This window comes from Nansenia antarctica (assembly GCF_963989245.1).
Source record: "Nansenia antarctica genome assembly, chromosome: 3".
Classification (NCBI taxonomy): Eukaryota; Metazoa; Chordata; class Actinopteri; order Argentiniformes; family Microstomatidae; genus Nansenia; species Nansenia antarctica.
Window position 1 is genome coordinate 73,690,911 of NC_137688.1, and position 17,502 is coordinate 73,708,412.

At 52.3% G+C, this 17,502-nt stretch overlaps 1 protein-coding gene across 1 annotated transcript; it reads right to left on the bottom strand.

Annotated features, from left to right (window-relative positions):
• Nucleotides 1-794: 794 nt before the first annotated feature.
• Nucleotides 795-16,949, bottom strand: LOC308154388 (E3 ubiquitin-protein ligase TRIM35-like; the record flags this gene model as incomplete). Its single annotated transcript, XM_080527551.1, has 6 exons — nt 795-1,336; nt 2,871-2,989; nt 3,073-3,095; nt 3,216-3,446; nt 16,262-16,357; nt 16,548-16,949. 6 exons carry the CDS (start codon nt 16,947-16,949, stop codon nt 795-797), a joined length of 1,413 nt encoding a protein of 470 aa, XP_080383677.1.
• Nucleotides 16,950-17,502: the final 553 nt, after the last annotated feature.

The following is a 17,502-nucleotide window of genomic DNA, read 5'->3' on the forward strand; positions in this document are numbered from 1 at the left end:
GCACTGTCCACATGTTATGCATGATCATCCCACCATGAGCCATAAGTGTCTGAGTGTCTAGAATAGCGCTATATAAGTCTAATGTATTATTATTATTATTATTATTATTATTATTATTATTATTATGAGGTAGGATCAGGTTGTCATGGTAATCACTAAACACTGACCGACAGCAGATCTGGGATCAGCAGAAGAGCTTTTATTAAATGTCCCACAATTTACATATGAGGAGATCTTCCCAATGCAGAGCACTAGTCATATAGGAATCACATTCTGCCTGTTGGATTTGGATTCATACTTTGAGCAAAGTAGCAAGTAAGTGTAATGTCAACATTGTCCCACAGCAATTCATTCAAAACATTTAGTTCATTGGAAGCAGTAAAAAACAAAATTCTTAAGATACAATCATGAATACAAATCATTCAGTTATTGAAAATTATAGTGTCGTGGATTTATTACCACACTTCATCATCAACTCTCTATAATTACCAGAGAGTCAAACATATACCGTCATTCTAGTTTTAACTATCCGATGCACCTTTGCCCCACACACCACCCATTCACCCTCCCACAATTACTTTAGAAATATACTGCAATGGACTATTATTACACATGTAACTATCCTACACCCTTAGCCTAGCCCCCCCCACCACCACCCGACTCATTCACACACCCACAATTAGTTTAGTTAGTTATTCCCCTGTAATATCAACAATTCATAAAAATGTTTTCTTAATTTTGAATCGGGTGGGAATGACGCACGTATGGGTGGGCTCATACACTCCTCACTGGGATTACATCACGGTCAGAGACACCTCTGATTGGCAGATCTGTAGATCAGGGTGTTTAGCATCACCAGCTCCTCCAATAGAGAAGTATGGGAACAGTCTCTCAGTGACGGTGTGTTTATGAGTGTGGATGAGTGTGTTGCCTTCTGGGTCGTAGAAGGACACCTTCCCCTTGTTGTAGTCCAGCTGTACTCTGATCCTCTGGGGTCTCCTCTTCAGAGTGATGGTCTTACCCACTACATCTCTATACTTACCATCCGTCTGTCCTATAGCCCAGTATACATACTGTGGTGATGCTCGTACCTCCCCCTTTCTATCACTGGACTCTTTAACCACACCCATGTTCCAGACAGGATGGTCCCCCACCTCCACCTGCCAGCTGTGCTTTCCTGAGATGAACCCCTCAGAGCCCAGAACAGTTGCATACTTCATGAACCGTTCCTGGGTGTCAGGCAGCTGCTGCCGTGGCCCTCTATATCTCACACTGGTCAGATCATCAGACAGAGAGAGATAGGGGTCTGCAGTGTTGGGGTCCAGAATCACAGGAGCTTCAAAACAAACACAGATGCATTCTACACATTATGAGCTGTACTGTTTATTATGCATATTATACATAATAATATATATTACATCTGTAGCCGGTGCCACCTTGTGGCTACTAGTGATAGTCCACAGGAGCATAAATTACAGCGTAGATACGACGTTCCGAGAGCACAGTTTCGACCGAGAGGAATAGGCAGGTGCACACCTATTCACAGACTCGTGTCTGAAATGTTTGGTAAGGAAATATTTTAATCTACCTTATTTTAATGGTCTGTAAATTGTGTCAGCCATGCAATAAGGTGCTTTGTTTTTCAGTGCTTGGTTGAAGCTGTCTTGCAGCGTTTTACTAAACTGTGTCGGCAGGGGTATGCTTTTGTATTTGTCATAGCAGGTATGCAAGTTTTAATATTGGATTGAATGCATTACAAACAAATGTCATATTTAGGATTAGTGTGATTAATAAAGAAATGTGTTTTGTATGTTGTAGGCAGACTTCCTGCTGCTCTTACTGTTGAGTCCCTTACTGTTTAGTGATTAAAGGTCATTATTTACTGTTTAGTGATTTAAAGGTTATTATTTGGTATCGTTTTATTGTTCTAGTCCGCCTGGCATCTGTTGCTGGTACTGAGGCAAAAGATATGGGATTGCCTCCGTGGGAGGACTAGTTCTTTTTCTTTGTGTTTTGTTGTTGTTTGTTTTTGTTTGTTAGTCACCACTTCCCCAGAGTAAACCAAGGTGAGCTATTAGGAGAGCTGGACAGGGTTGCCAAATGGAATTGACAATTTCCACCCTAACAACAGTCTAAAAACCGCTAAATCCACCAAAAACCACCAGCCCAAAACCTATATTGTCAGAAAGCCGCTAATTACTATTGGGCAGGTGCCCATCTCCTGACCCTAAACTGTATGTCTGTTGATGTTTGTAAAATAAACAAATAAAAACTGCACATTGTATGTAGCTACTAGGGTGTGTGTTTTATCCAGCCTGACCGCCCAAATGCTTTTTTTCCGGCCCAGTGTGATCAAAAGTAGGTCATTCGGCGGTAACACGCCCCACCTGGCAACCCTGGAGCTGGATGGCTGGAGATAGACAAAGAGAATCTTGACGTTTGTGTGTGCGTGTGTGTGTGTGTGTGTGTGTGTGGGGGGGGGGGGGGGGGGGGGGGTACTAGCCTACTTGGCATCTAATCACTTGTGTGTTTTGTGTGGATATCACACGTGACCAAAAGTGTGAAACAGTTTGGAGTTGTGTGCAATGAATTGTGTTGTACCTATACGGTGGTGAACTAGTAGCATCATTTCTCTTGTCACATCCAGTCAGAAGTCTCTCTAGCATTACCTGCCAGCCCAGAGTAAAAGCACTATGGGGCTCATGTATTGTTAATAAACCTTGGCACTTTTTATATTCTTGTCCATCTCATTTGTTACTGTGCGGAGCAAGTTGGGGCTTGCTAAACATTTGTTAATGTTGTATTTCTATGAACACATTCAAATAGCCTATTTGATAGTTATTCTTAATGCAATTGTCGTCAGTACTAACCATGCTTGACAATCCCCTGCATCTTCTCCCAGACTCTGAACTGCAGGTTACCCAGGTGTTTGGCCACGTCTATCAGCGCTCCTGAAACCTTCTCTGGGTCTGGCAGTGTGAACTGGGCTCTGGAAGAACGTTCAGGAGTCAGTGCTGCTGTGGGCTTGGGTTCAGAACCACAGAGAAGAGACACCAGAGACAGATCACTTACCTTTTCTTACTGGCCTTGAAGTTCTGGAGAGGAACAGAAGATAATTGTCATCAATACTAGTGATACTATTATTCTATTATTATTTCATCAGCCTTGGAATTAATTTATTATATCTTGACATTATCTGAGGAAGTGGTTCTTACCTGCAGGAAGGAGATGTCTTCAGCTTTCAGCTCCTTCTCTAAGGCTGTGATTGTGTCTGAAAGTGATGATATCTTTCTGCTCAGTGTCTCAGTCTTCTTCTTCATCATCTGACTCTTCTGCTCCTCTTCCTCCCTCAGTGCAGCTATCCTGGCCTCCTCTTCCTCTCGTAGAAACTGGTGAAGTTTCTCAAACCCCTCCTTAATCTGTCTCCCTGTGTGCTGGGCCTGGCTCTGGAGACGGCAAGGGGAATAATATTATGATAACTGTAGTTTTACCACCATATTAAATAATGCATAATATATAATAATACAATCTGTCTCTCTGTGTTCCAGGCCTGGCTCTGGAGACAGCAAGGGGATGATGATATCACCATTGTTTACATTTACATTTTTTGGCATTTAGCAGACGCCTTATTCCAAAGTGACTTACAATCAATACTTTTGACTAATCAAGTGTATCATCAATCCACCAGTCGTATCAGGAAGAGTAATCTAGCTCAGGCCAGGGGCCATTGGCAGTCTCCGTGATAGAAGGAACTGTTTTTTTTTTTTTTTTTTATATATATAGTGTAAGAGTCTCTAGGCACAGAGGGAGGTCGACACAGAGGAACAGTTGCAGAATATGTTTTTATTTCAGTCCCGCACAGTTCAGCACCGTCACCGACGTGCTGAGCGAGTCTTTCCCCCCCGCTGCTTCTCCCTTTCGGGACCCGCTCCCGCTGTTCTCCCTTTCGGGACCCGCTCCGCGACACGCCCCCTCTCGGGACTCGTTCGCTCCCGGCAGAGCCCTCGCTCTCGCCCCGCTGCTCCTCCCTTTCGGGACCCGCTCCGTTCGCCCGGCTCCCCGCACCTCACCCCCTTTCGGGATCTCGTGCGTCCTCGCCGCGGCTCTCTCTCTCTCTCTCTCACACTGCGTCTCCGTGCGGCAGGTACTTCCTGCCCTTCTCTCTCCCGAGGGAACAAACACACACAGGTTAAATAGACCAGTGGGACAACGAGTCTGATCACTGACACCTGTCCGTAATCAGCCCATTCTTCCCCCTCCAACGGCAGTCTGGCTCCCTCCGCAGGCCAGAACGTGCCATGCTCCCCACATATAGACATTGGAGAACAGAGAGACAGTACGATATTTATGGAGATAGACTCCAGTTCTATGAGTGGAGCGGAGCCCCATAGGGGAGCTCTGCTCCTATTGGTTTACCCGCTACCTAAAGTAGCCAATGACTGAATTTTTTAATGCCTGCGCCCGCCTGGGGTGCTATATAAAGGGGCGTACTTCGCTCCCTCATTCTCCCAAACATACAAAACAGCCGGGTTTGAACGAGTCGAAGTGGGCCAGCAGCCCTATGGGGCTCCGCTCCACTCATAGAACTGGAGTCTATCTCCATAACTATCGTTCTATATCGTGGAGCTCCGCCCCATAGGGGAGCTCTGCTCCTATTGGTTTAGGCGGAGCGAGCGAGGCCAAATGTACCCCCACTGAGACTATTAATCCGAAAACAATCTCAGCGGCACCCGGAGCTGACCACTGATGTTGGTTCAAGACAACCTTAAAAAGTTGGCCCAACCCACACCGAGTCTGCTCCACTGATCTAGCCCTTACGTGAGCACGCAGGGTTGTAGATCTAACGGAACATGTCCTGGAGGAGGGTCCCCTCCCCAGGCACATCCGTAATCATCCTGACAGCACTTGAATAGCATCCCCAACCAGGGTAATCCAAGTGCCATCCCCACTACATCAGTCCTCAGCAAACTGAGGACAGAATGAGAAAAGGATGAGGAAGAAATATCACTTACCCAACCCTTACGTTGGGTTGTTGATCTAACAGACATGTCCTGGAGGAGGGTCCACTCCCCAGGCACATCCGTATTCATCCTGACAGCACTTGAATAGAATCCCCATGACCAGGGTAATCCAAGTGCCCTTCCCACAACATCAGTCATCAGCAAACTGAGGACAGAATGAGAAAGGATTGAGGAAGAATATCACTGACCTAACCCTTACGTGAGCACGTAGGGTTGTTGATCTAACGGAACATGTCCTGGAGGAGGGTCCCTTCCCAGGCACATCCGTATTCATCCTGACAGCACTTGAATAGAATCCCATGACCAGGGTAATCCAAGTGCCTTCCCCACTACATCAGTCATCAGCAAAACTGAGGACAGAATGAGAAAAGGATGAGGAAGAAATATCTTCAAGTAACACCGTATAAAAAGTGATGGCGACGACCAAGACGCCGCCACACATATCTCCTCCACTCCCACTCCCCTGAGAATGGCCACTGATGCGGCCATGCCCCTGGTGGAATGAGCCCGAATGCCAGTCGGCACGGGCTGCCCCTTCGATTCGTATGCGAGGCTAATAGCCTCGCAAATCCAAAGGGACAGCCTCTGCTTCGAGAGTGGTGTCCCGGCTTTCTGTCCGCCATAGCAGATCAGAAGCCGGGGAGAAGATCTCAGTCCTGCCTCGCGCTTCACATATTGTGCCAACGCGCGCACCGGACAATACAATGTAAAACGCCTCTCCCTCTCTCCGTCGTGAGGAGGAGGAAAAAGAGGCGCTCAGAGCACAGCTCTGAACCCTAAACCCACGATTAACCGTAGGGATAAAAGCCGGGTTAGGGCGTAATACAGCTTTTGTTTCGTCATCAGATATGATCAAACAATCTGCCCGTGACGAGAGAGCGCACAAATCACTCACTCGCTCAGCCGTAGTCAAGGCGAGGAGTAGACTCGTCTTGAGAGACAATAAAACGCAACGACACAGTGATAATGGGTTCGAATGGGGGCACGCACAGCGCCTCTAGCACAATCGACAGGTCCCATTTTGGCATTAGAGTCCTATGAGGGCGTCTAAGCCTACACACTCCAGTCAAAAAACGCTTAACCAGCGAATGACTGAAAAACCAGTGTCGTTGTCGCAAAACCCTCATGACAAGCTGAGATGGCAGCCGCGTAAACTTTAATAGTTCCCGCCGCCAATCCCTTGTCAACAGCGACTGTAAGAAGCACAAGAACGTTTCGACCCGACAACAGACAGGGTCAACGTCCTGTCCCTCACACCACTGTGTAAAACTCGCCAGCGCGCCGCATATCCCTTTGCAGTGGATTGCGCGCGCGCACTCTGAATGGTCTGAATGACCGCGTCTGTCAGACCCCTGCGTTCTAACAATCCCTCTCAGTAACCAGGCCATGAGGGGCCCCCCCTCATAGGCGGCCCCTTCACCAAGCCTCCGGCTTGAGAGAGTGCATCTTGTCGATGAGGTATGGGCCATGGGCCCTCTACCAACATCTCCATCAGTTCCGGAAACCACGGGGCTCCGGGACGGTCCGGGGCTACAAGAATTAACTCTAGCCTCTCTGACCTCACTCGTGCCAACAGTGGGAGGATAGATGTCAGGGGTGGGAACGCGTATAACAGGACCCTCGGCCATGGGTGCTGTGCGAATGTATCGACTCCCAATGGCGGGTTGTCCTGTTCGCGCAGGGAGAACCAAAGGCGACACTGCGCATTCGTCCGTGACGCAAACAGAACCACTTCTGCTTGCCCGAACCGTGCCCAAATCAGCGACACAATGGAGGGTGCTAACCTCCAGTCGTCGTCCCTCGGGCCTCCCCGTGATAACAGATCTGCTCCTTCCTTGAGCAGACCTGGAATGTGGAGAGCTTTCAGCGAACTCAGGCGACTCCGCGCGCGATGACGCGCGGGTCTCTCCAGTAGCTCAGGTCGGTTTTGACCGATCTCTGTATTACAATCAACTTGCGACGGCGTCTCACTGGAACCCGTCGCAGTCGTGCGAACCGCCTCTGCAGTCTGCGCATGTGTAACAGGCCTAAGGGGACCACTACATGGGCTGCAGACATCAGTCCTAGTAAGGACATCCTTGACAGAGCGGTGATTGTATTTGTCACTCGACACACCCGGAGAGCTGACGTCAGTGTCGCTCTCCGTGGTGCCGATAAACTGGCCCTCATCTCGGCAGTATCCAACTGAATGCCTAGATAGGAAAACTGTTGAGCCGGCCACGGAGCACTCTCTGTCCAGTTTACAGCTAACCCCAGCTGAGTGAGGTGCTGCACCAGTGAGGTTGCGTCCCGAATGGCTCGATTTGGGCATTGGGCCAGTAGGTCGTCGAGATATGCTAATATGCGTATCTCGTTTCGCCTCAGTGGTTCGAGTGCTGTCTGCACGCATTTGGAGAAAAAACGAGGAGCAAGCGTGCACCCGAAGGGCAGGCGCGTGTACTCGTAAACCTTCCCTTGGAAAGCAAAACTTAGGAATTTCCTGTGCCACTCTGTGATTGGCACACGAAATACGCGACCCTCAGGTATCTACGAAAGGGGCGTTTCGCCACTCTCTCGTTGAGGACCCTGAAATCTAGTATGGGTCGCATGTCTCCCGAATTCTTTGGGACAAGGAAATACGGGGAGTACCATCTCATGTCCCACTGGTCCCTCGGAACCAATGTCACTGCGCCCTTTGTTAGGAGATTCGTAATCTCCTCCTGGAGCGCACGTGTCTTTATCGGGCAGGACAAAAAACAGTCTCTCTCACGCCCCTGAAGGGCGGAGGAGGCTGAATGAACTGTAGTGCATATCCCCTCCTCAATGTCCTGTCTAGCCAACCTGACAGAATACCTGTCCCTTCTAGTCATTCTGCATAACGCAACGACAGCGGCTGGACCGTCTGTTGTGGTGCAGTCGACAGAAAAAACTTGAATTTCTGTATGATCCCAGCCGCCGCTGCACACCGAGGAGGTGGCACAGCCCAAGGTGGGGTCATTTCGAAAGGGATGGGCTGCCGTCTGTAAAGAGTGTTTGTTATGTGTAACAATGCTCTTTATTGACGCAGGTTTATTATGCCTGATAATCAAAGAACCGGCCGCACGCTCATGAGCTGGGCCAGGTCTTGATAGACATGGAGGGGCTTTTGATGTACATAACGACCCCTCTATACGGCTACATACAGGGGTGTTTAACCCGCTACGTGTCGTGATAGGGGTAAGTCCGTTAGGCAGAGAGCTGGCCACACGCCGGTAAGCTGGGCCAGTCTCCGGTTTGTTTCTAACCGGTAGCGAGTCGACCACACTCTGACAAGGCAGGTCGATCTCCGCTCTGGTAGATAACGGTCCCTCTATACGGCTACAGACAGGGGTGTTTAACCCGCCTCGTGTCGTGATAGGGGTAAGTCCACTAGGCAGAGAGCTGGCCACACGCCGGTAAGCTGGGCCAGTCTCCGCCTTGTTTCTAACCGGTAGCAATTCGACCACACTCTGACAAGGCAGGTGGGTCTCCGCTCTGGTAGATACCATGGAAAATCCTCCTTAGGGATGGTTTGCCGTCTGTAAAGAGTGCTTGTTTTGAGTAACAATGCCCTTTATCGACGTAGGTTTATTATGCCTGATAACCAAAAAACCGGCCGCACGCTCATGAGCTGGGCCAGGTCTTGATAGACATGGAGGAGTTTTTGATGTAATAACGGTCCCTCCATACGGCTACAGACAGGGGTGTTTAACCCCCTTTGTGTCGTGATAGGGGTTAGTCCGCTAGGCAGAGAGCTGGCCACACGCTGGTAAGCTGGGCCAGTCTCCGCCTTGTTTCTAACCGGTAGTGATTGGACCACGCTCCGACAAGGCAGGTGGGTCTCCGCTCCGGTAGATAACATGGGAAAAATCTCCTTTACTGAAAAAGTAAGGTGGGGATTTTCCTTCTTTTGCCTCTTTATGAGGTAGCAGCCATGAAGAGGAAACCGGTGGTGGGGTCATTACCGACCCCTCCGCCAGTGAAAACCGGGCCACGCTGCCGTGGGGGGCCGTAGCGGGCCCTCCCAGTGGTCAGCGGCGGGGGCTGGGGATGCAGAGTGGGGCATGGCTCCGTCGTTTAGAGGTAGAGCCAGTGCCGCATCACGCCGAAAACTCCGTTTCGCAGTCGTTGACGGTCTATTCGTCACCACGGCGGATGATTTTCGCAATGGCGGCGTTAAACACGGCGATGTTATTCGTCGCTGCCGCCGCCTGCGCACCGAGATGGGGCGGCGAGGGCGGGGAGCACGTGCTCACCTGCCGCTCGCTCTCATCAGAGCTTTCTGATTCTGACACCGGCACCGACCACTCAGCTGGGTGAGGGCGGCGTGAAGTCAGGGCCGGCTGAGCGGGCGGGACCATCCCTACTTGGGGAGGTGCCTGCCCAGAACGCCGTATGGGAAAAATCTCCTTTACTGAAAAAGTAAGGTGGGGATTTTCCTTCTTTTGCCTCTTTATGAGGTAGCAGCCATGAAGAGGAAACCGGTGGTGGGGTCATTACCGACCCCTCCGCCAGTGAAACCGGGCCACGCTACCGTGGGGGGCCGTAGCGGGCCCTCCCAGTGGTCAGCGGTGGGGGCTGGGGATGCCGAGTGGGGCATGGCTCCGTCGTTTAGAGGTAGAGCCAGTGCCGCATCACGCCGAAAACTCCGTTTCGCAGTCGTTGACGGTCTATTCGTCACCACGGTGGATGATTTTCGCAATGGCGGCGTTAACACGGCGATGTTATTCGCCGCTGCCGCCGCCTGCGCACCGAGATGGGGCGGCGAGGGCGGGGAGCACGTGCTCTACCTGCCGCTCGCTCTCATCAGAGCTTTCTGATTCTGACACCGGCACCGACCACTCAGCTGGGTGAGGGCGGCGTGATGTCAGGGCCGGCTGAGCGGGCGGGACCATCCCTACTTGGGGAGGTGCCTGCCCAGAACGCCGTTCTTGCTTGTCCTCCGCTGCTAGAAAATCGCAGCGGCAGGTGTCCCGGAGGAACTTCTTCATGGTCGGCGGCGGACGATCCATCGCTGAAGGGAAAAGTCTGGCGGGTCCTCCAGTCTTAGTAGTCGTCCTTCTCAGTCTTCAGATATAAACCCGTGCTGAACTTTTTGGGAGAATGAGGGAGCGAAGTACGCCCCTTTATATAGCACCCCAGGCGGGCGCAGGCATTGAAAAATTCAGTCATTGGCTACTTTAGGTAGCGGGTAAACCAATAGGAGCAGAGCTCCCCTATGGGGCGGAGCTCCACGATATAGAACAAGGGGGGCAGAAGTCATAGGTGACACAGTGAAGGGGAAAGCGGGTGTCTCAGGAGACGCAGTGCTGGCGGGTAGTGGATGTCTCAGGAGGAGCAGTTAAGGTGTAAACTGAAGAGATGGGTCTACAGTCTCCGACGGAAGATGGGTAGTGACTCTGCAGTTCTGACAGCCGTGGGAAGCTCATTCCACCAGCGGGGAGCCAGTTTAATGAAGAGACGTGATCGGGCAGTGCGACTGCCATGTAGGTGTAGAGGTGGTGGGGCCAGTCGGCCAGCAGAGGTGGAGGAGTGGAGGGAACGGGCTGAAGTTTGGGGGGTGACCATTGCCTGCAAGTAGGCAGGGGCTGTCCCCTTAGCTTCCTGGTAGGCAAGCACCAGGGTCTTGAATCTGATGCGAGCCACTACCTGGAGCCTGTGCAGGGTGCGGGGAGAGGGGTGACATGAGAACATTGGGGGAGGTTGAACACCAGACAGGCAGCAGCGTTCTGGATGAGCTGCAGAGGTCTGATGGCGGTGGCGGGGAGCCCGGCCAGGAGTACGTTGCAGTAATCAAGGCGGGAGATGACCAGTGCCTGGGTCAAGAGTTGCGCTGCTTCTCTGGTGAGGAATGGTCGTATCCTTCTGATGTTGTAAAGGAAGAATCTGCAGGAACGTGCCGTTGCTGCAATGTTCTCTGCACGGGATAGTCGGTTGTCCAGGATCACTCCAAGGTTCTTGGCTGTCAGGGAGGGGGTTACAGTAGAGTTCTCCACTGTGATGGAGAAGTCTTGGAGAGGGCAGGCTTTCCCGGGGATGAAGAGTAGCTCAGTCTTGTTAAGGTTGAGTTTGAGATGGATCCATGTTGAGATGTCCGCGAGACATGCAGAGATTGTTTGTTATTTGAAGGGTATACCGCCGTCCACTAGGTGGCAGTATTTCGCTTAGTATGCTGTCCGGCTCAGTTAGGAGTCGGCCATGTTATTGTTGATCGGTTTCAGACGTTCATGTTACGGTGGTTGTCTAGTAAGCTGTCCACCTAATTCCTGTAAGTCTGTTATTTGTATGTTTATGGTTAAGTTACATATTATACATTTACCCTGCTTATACTTTATACTGTAGTGACTACATTATGGGTTCATGTTCTCCTCTTACTGTTGGTTGTGTAGTGGGAGGGAACCAGTTCTGGCACTAGGGGCAGAGGGGAGGATTATTAACGTTGCACCTTCCTGTTTAGATACACGAGTTTTGGTAACCATTTTCTGGTCCTGTACTGAGAGTACAAGTTGTTGTTTTGATTAAACAGTTATCATTACGTTGCCTACGTCTTTCCTTTTTCCTCCGGCACTACACTGGTGACCCGACGTGGATTTTTGTTAACGTAATTGTGTACAAAAACCAGCGACGAACATTACAATCCTGCAAAATGTCCGGGCGAGGGAGACGTTCAAACCAGCGGCAGCCATCACCATCCCCTGTCAGGGTAACGCGTGGTGCGCACACTCCCACTCTCAAGCTACCAGAATTCTGGGACTCAACGCCTGCTGCATGGTTTGCTATTGTAGAGGCACATTTCAATAAAAGTGACATCGATGACGACGACGACCGGTACAACCATGCTGTGGCAATGTTGGGCAGCTCCACCGCAGCTCGAGTGGTAGGTTTTTTGTCTGCTCCCCCGACGACGAACAAATATGAGCGCCTCAAGGCCCTGCTTCTAGAGACATTTGAACTGTCCACTGCGGAGAGGGTGCGTCGCCTATTTGCCATGTCGGACTTGGGTGACGAGAGGCCTTCTGCGAGCATGGAGAGGATGCTAAACCTGCTCGGTACAGAAGACCCCATGATCCTCTTCACAGAGCTGTTCATGCGCACATTGCCAGCTCAAGTTAGGATGGCGCTGGCCAACACCGCCATCATGGAGCCCCGCGCCCTGGCCAGGGAGGCGGACCGGTTCGTCTTGGCCATGCCTCAACGGTCCCCCGACCTGCTCGCTCCCGCGGCCGCCCCGCCACCCGACCGTCGCAGGAGAGCGAAGGATGACGCCAGACCTTCTGGCCAGCAGGGTAACGCTGCGGGCCATTGTTTCTACCACGCCACTTTTGGCGCCAAGGCCAAACGGTGCCGCTCACCCTGCACCTTCGGACCGACGGGAAACGGCGGGGCCGGCGCTCAGTAGTGGCCCTGAGCGCTGGCGTCACCAACAGGCTGCTCTTCATACAAGACACCGCCTCTGGTCGCAGTTTCCTTTGTGACACAGGTGCCCAGTGGAGCATCATTCCGGCAGAGAGATCGGATATGGCGAAGGAGGAGCGTGGTCCGCAGTTGGCAGGCGCGGACGGCACACCTATCTGCTCTTACGGCACTAGGGCGGTGGACGTGTGCTTCGGAGGGCAATGTTTTTCGTGGGATTTTGTCATAGCGGCTGTCACATTTCCCCTCCTTGGTGCGGATTTTCTGTGCGCCCACAACCTGTTGGTGGACGTGGGGAACAGGCGCCTGGTCAACTCACAGACTTTCGCTTCATTCGCCTGTACGCAGGGGGAGGCGGTCTACAGCGGGTGGTCCAATACGCTCGCCGAAAGTGACCAGTACCTTCGGCTGCTCGCCGAATTCCCCGACCTTACCAAGCCCACCTTCTCCGCGCCCACGGTGAAACACGGAGTGGAGCACCACATCGAGACCGAGGGGCCTCCCCTCCACGCCAGGGCCAGGCGCCTCAACCCGGAGAAGCTGGCCATCGCCAGGGCGGAGTTTGCGCATATGGAGCAGGTGGGCATCGTTCGGCGCTCGAGCAGCCCCTGGGCGTCTCCCCTGCACATCGTCCCTAAGTCAGACGGCGGGTGGCGCCCATGTGGGGACTACCGCCGCCTCAACGACGCGTCCAAGCCTGACCGCTACCCGGTCCCACATGTCCAGGACTTTTCAGCGAACCTGGCAGGCAAACGCTTCTTCTCCAAAGTGGACCTGGTACGGGGGTACCATCAGGTGCCGGTGCACCCCGAGGACGTCCCTAAGACGGCCGTAATCACGCCATTTGGGCTCTTCGAGTTTCTGCGGATGCCGTTCGGCCTGAAGAACGCGGCGCAGACCTTCCAACGCCTCATGCACTCGGTGCTCCGGGACCTACCATTCCTCTTCGTCTACTTGGATGACATCCTCGTCGCAAGCACCACGGAGGAGGAGCACCTGTCCCACCTCCGGGCCCTTTTCACACGGCTCAGCCAACATGGGCTGATTGTCAATCCGGCGAAGTGTGAGTTCGGACGGAACGCCATCGACTTTCTCGGGCACCGGGTCTCCGCAGAGGGGGTGACCCCCCTCCCCTCGAAGGTAGAAGCTGTCGCTGCTTTCCCGCGCCCCAGCACAATCAGCGAGCTCAAGGGGTTCATCGGGATGGTAACCTTCTACTATCGCTTCCTCCACCACATCGCTCACATCCTGCGGCCTCTGTACGATGCCCAGAAGGGCAAGACTCTGAAGCAGCCGGTGGACTGGACGGCGGAGCGTGTCAAAGCCTTTCAGGACACCAAGGCGGCCCTGGCCCGCGCTGCCATGTTGGCCCACCCCTCGCCCTCGGCACCCACTGCTCTCACCACGGACGCCTCTGACTTTGCTGTGGGAGCGGTGTACGAACAGTGGGTTGGGGACGCCTGGCAGCCTCTTGCATTCTTCAGCCGCCAGCTGTCTCCCAGAGAGCAAAGGTACAGCACATTCGACAGGGAGCTCCTCGGGCTGTGGCTTGCTGTCAGACACTTCCGTTTTTTACTGGAGGGCCGCGAGTTTACGGCCTACGTGGACCACAAGCCACTCACGCACGCCATGTCCAAGGTGGCGGAGCCGTGGTCCGACCGCCAACAGCGCCAGCTCGCCTACATATCCGAGTTCACCACAGACATCCAGCACGTTGCTGGGAAGTCCAACCAGGTCGCGGATTGTCTCTCCAGGGCGGTGGTTGGTGCGGTCCAACTGGGTTTGGACTACGCGCGCATGGCTGCAGACCAGGCCGCCGACCCCGCCGTCCAGGCTCTCAAGTTGTCGGACACAGGACTGCGCCTAGAAGAGGTGGTTTTCGGTGACGCAGGGGCCACGCTCCTGTGCGACGTCTCCATGGGTCAGCCACGACCGGTGGTCCCCGCCAACTGGAGGCGCCCCGCCTTCGAGGCGATACACGGCTTGTCTCACCCTGGTAGGAAACCGTCCTCACGGCTGGTGTCAGAGAAATTCGTCTGGCATGGGCTCAAGAGGGATGTGAGGGCCTGGGTTGACACGTGCATCGCCTGCCAGCGCGCCAAGGTGCATCGACACGTCAAGGCCCCCCTGGAGCAGTTCTCTGTGCCTGAGCGGAGGTTCGATCATGTAAACGTGGACCTGGTAGGGCCGCTGCCCCCCTCGCACGGATACACCTATCTCTTTACCATGGTGGACAGGACGACTCGCTGGCCGGAGGCAGTTCCGCTCTCCTCAACGACAGCCCCCGACCTGGCCCGGGCGTTCATCGCGGTGTGGGTCTCCCGCTACGGCACCCCTGCTGATCTCTCCTCTGACCGTGGCTCACAGTTTACTTCAGAGCTGTGGGCAGCGGTGGCGGAGAATCTGGGGGTCAAGCTCCACCGCACAACCGCCTATCACCCGCAGGCGAACGGGCTCTGTGAGCGTTTCCATCGATCCATGAAGGCCGCCCTTCGAGCCAGCCTCACGGACAGCGACTGGCTTGACAAGCTGCCGTGGGTCATGCTGGGGCTCAGGACAGCGCCTAAGGAGGACCTCCAGTCGTCGTCCGCTGAGCTGGTGTTTGGACAGCCGCTGCGGGTCCCCGGTGACTTCATTCCCAAGTCAACGGAGCCCTGGTCCGCCGCCGCTCAGCGCGCCTCCCTGCTGGACAGCGCCAGGACCTTCGTCCCGGTCCCGACTACGCAGCATGGTGTCCCTACTTCGAGGGTGCCCCCGGAGCTGCACTCAGCGAGGTTCGTTTTCATTCGTCATGATGGCCACAGGACTCCACTACGTCCTCCTTATGACGGGCCTTTCCGTGTCATCGAGGCCGGAGCCAAGAACTTCATGGTTGACATGGGGGGTAGGCCTGAGTGTGTGTCCGTTGATCGCCTCAAACCGGCCCACTTGGACCTTGAACTGCCCCTGGACTTGGCCCTGCCACCGCGCAGAGGCCGGCCTCCAGTCCTACCTCCCCTGCCGCGCCCTGGCCATTCCCCCCTCCGACCCCGACAACCCCCCGCAGCTCGCGAGCCCCCGGTCGTCGCTGCCCCCCGTCCTTCCCTGCAGGAGGACGTGATGGGCGATGTCACACCTCCTCCCGCACCTCCTGACTTTACCTACGATCGTAGGGGCCGGGCCATACGCCCTCCTCGCCGTGAGGATTTCCAATATTGAGGTGAACACTGGGGGGGCTGGTGTAGTGACTACATTATGGGTTCATGTTCTCCTCTTACTGTTGGTTGTGTAGTGGGAGGGAACCAGTTCTGGCACTAGGGGCAGAGGGGAGGATTATTAACGTTGCACCTTCCTGTTTAGATACACGAGTTTTGGTAACCATTTTCTGGTCCTGTACTGAGAGTACAAGTTGTTGTTTTGATTAAACAGTTATCATTACGTTGCCTACGTCTTTCCTTTTTCCTCCGGCACTACAATACATTATATATACATTGTTACATTATTATTAGTGTACTATTATATTCACATGTGAGAGTTAGCCTACTGTCTCAGTTCATGCTTCTATTGTTTGTATCCCTGCAGGGCTTCTTCATCTTTGTCATTCAATTCTTGATTGACATTGAGGAGCGTATTTCTTCATTATTGTTTGTGCACTAACATCCTACATTACCTGTTATTACTGTTATTTTACCCATTACCACAGTTGAATCTGTAGAGGAAATGTATGCTCTACACAGAATCTTGAGTTACAAATACATGAGTCACCATCTGATGTGCACAGCATCCAATACTGAGCAGAACAAGAAAACAACAAATCATTGACCACAACACTTTATATGATTACACAGTACCTTAATGTGCTTTGATGTTTCATCACAGCTTTGTTTAACTTTGTTAAAGACCTCCAGCTTCTCCTGTAAGGGGTTCAGAGCTGTCTGGAGTTCCTCCTGGATTGACACAAAACTTTACTGAGGAGATTTCTGGACTAATTTGACAGTCCCACTATGCTTTCATACTCAGTGATTACTAATTAATAAGACCATTATGATAACATCAAGTGTCATTACTTATTGATTGTATTATTTCAAACCGTCATGTTTGTTTATTTATTTATTAGTGTATTGCATTCATGTTTACCTTATGTTCCTTTGCAGCCTCGTCTACTGGGACACAGTCATGAGATTTGTGTTCCTTTGAGGCCTGACACACCACACAGACGGGCTGTTTATCCTCCAGACAGAAGAGCTTGAGTTTCTCACCGTGCAGACTGCACCGCACCCCAGACCCTGCCTCAGCTCTCTGACCTCTCTCCTGTAAGGCCTCACACACGTTCTTTAAAGCTAGGTTAATGGGAGGGTAAGCTTTCGAGGATCTTCTCCTACAAACTGGACATTCACGAGATCCGTTGTGTTTCCACCATTCCTGCAGACAGGCTTTACAGAAGCTGTGGCTACATGACAGGACGACAGGATCTTTAAAGATGTCAGAGCACACAGGACAGGAGAGATCCTCCACTGGGAGAGACAATTTAGCAGCCATTTTCTCACACAATGCCTGTTCCTCTTCTGTAATAGCCTCTAAATATTACTTTAACTTTTGTTCTTCCGCTTTTAAAGAAACACTTCACTAAAAGGTGAAACAGCACTTGTAGATATCACTTTTGATAGTGTTGTCTTGTAATGATTTAGTCTTCTGCTCTTCCCTGCTGTCGTCTTGACACTGCTGTGTTCTTCGTCTGAAAGAGCTGAACATTACAACCCTGAGCAGCAATGCAGATCATCAGGTGGTTCAGGATGTTTCTTTACAGGAAACCAGGCAGACAGGTCAATCAGGTGTCAGTGGTATGTGTGGCAACTTCAGCTTAAAAGAGCGTCGTGCTGACCAGACCTCCCCCATAGCTTGTGATGTGACACTCTAGCCAGAAGGCAGTAAATCAGTTTAACAAGGGAAAACCTGCAGCCTCTATGGATCCAGTTATTATCTTCCCATATGTTACAACAAGGAATATGATAGGATGATACAACAAGGAATATGATTGGATGATGGTGTTGTGGATATAATTGATATATACAGTATATATAGGTTATTTTGG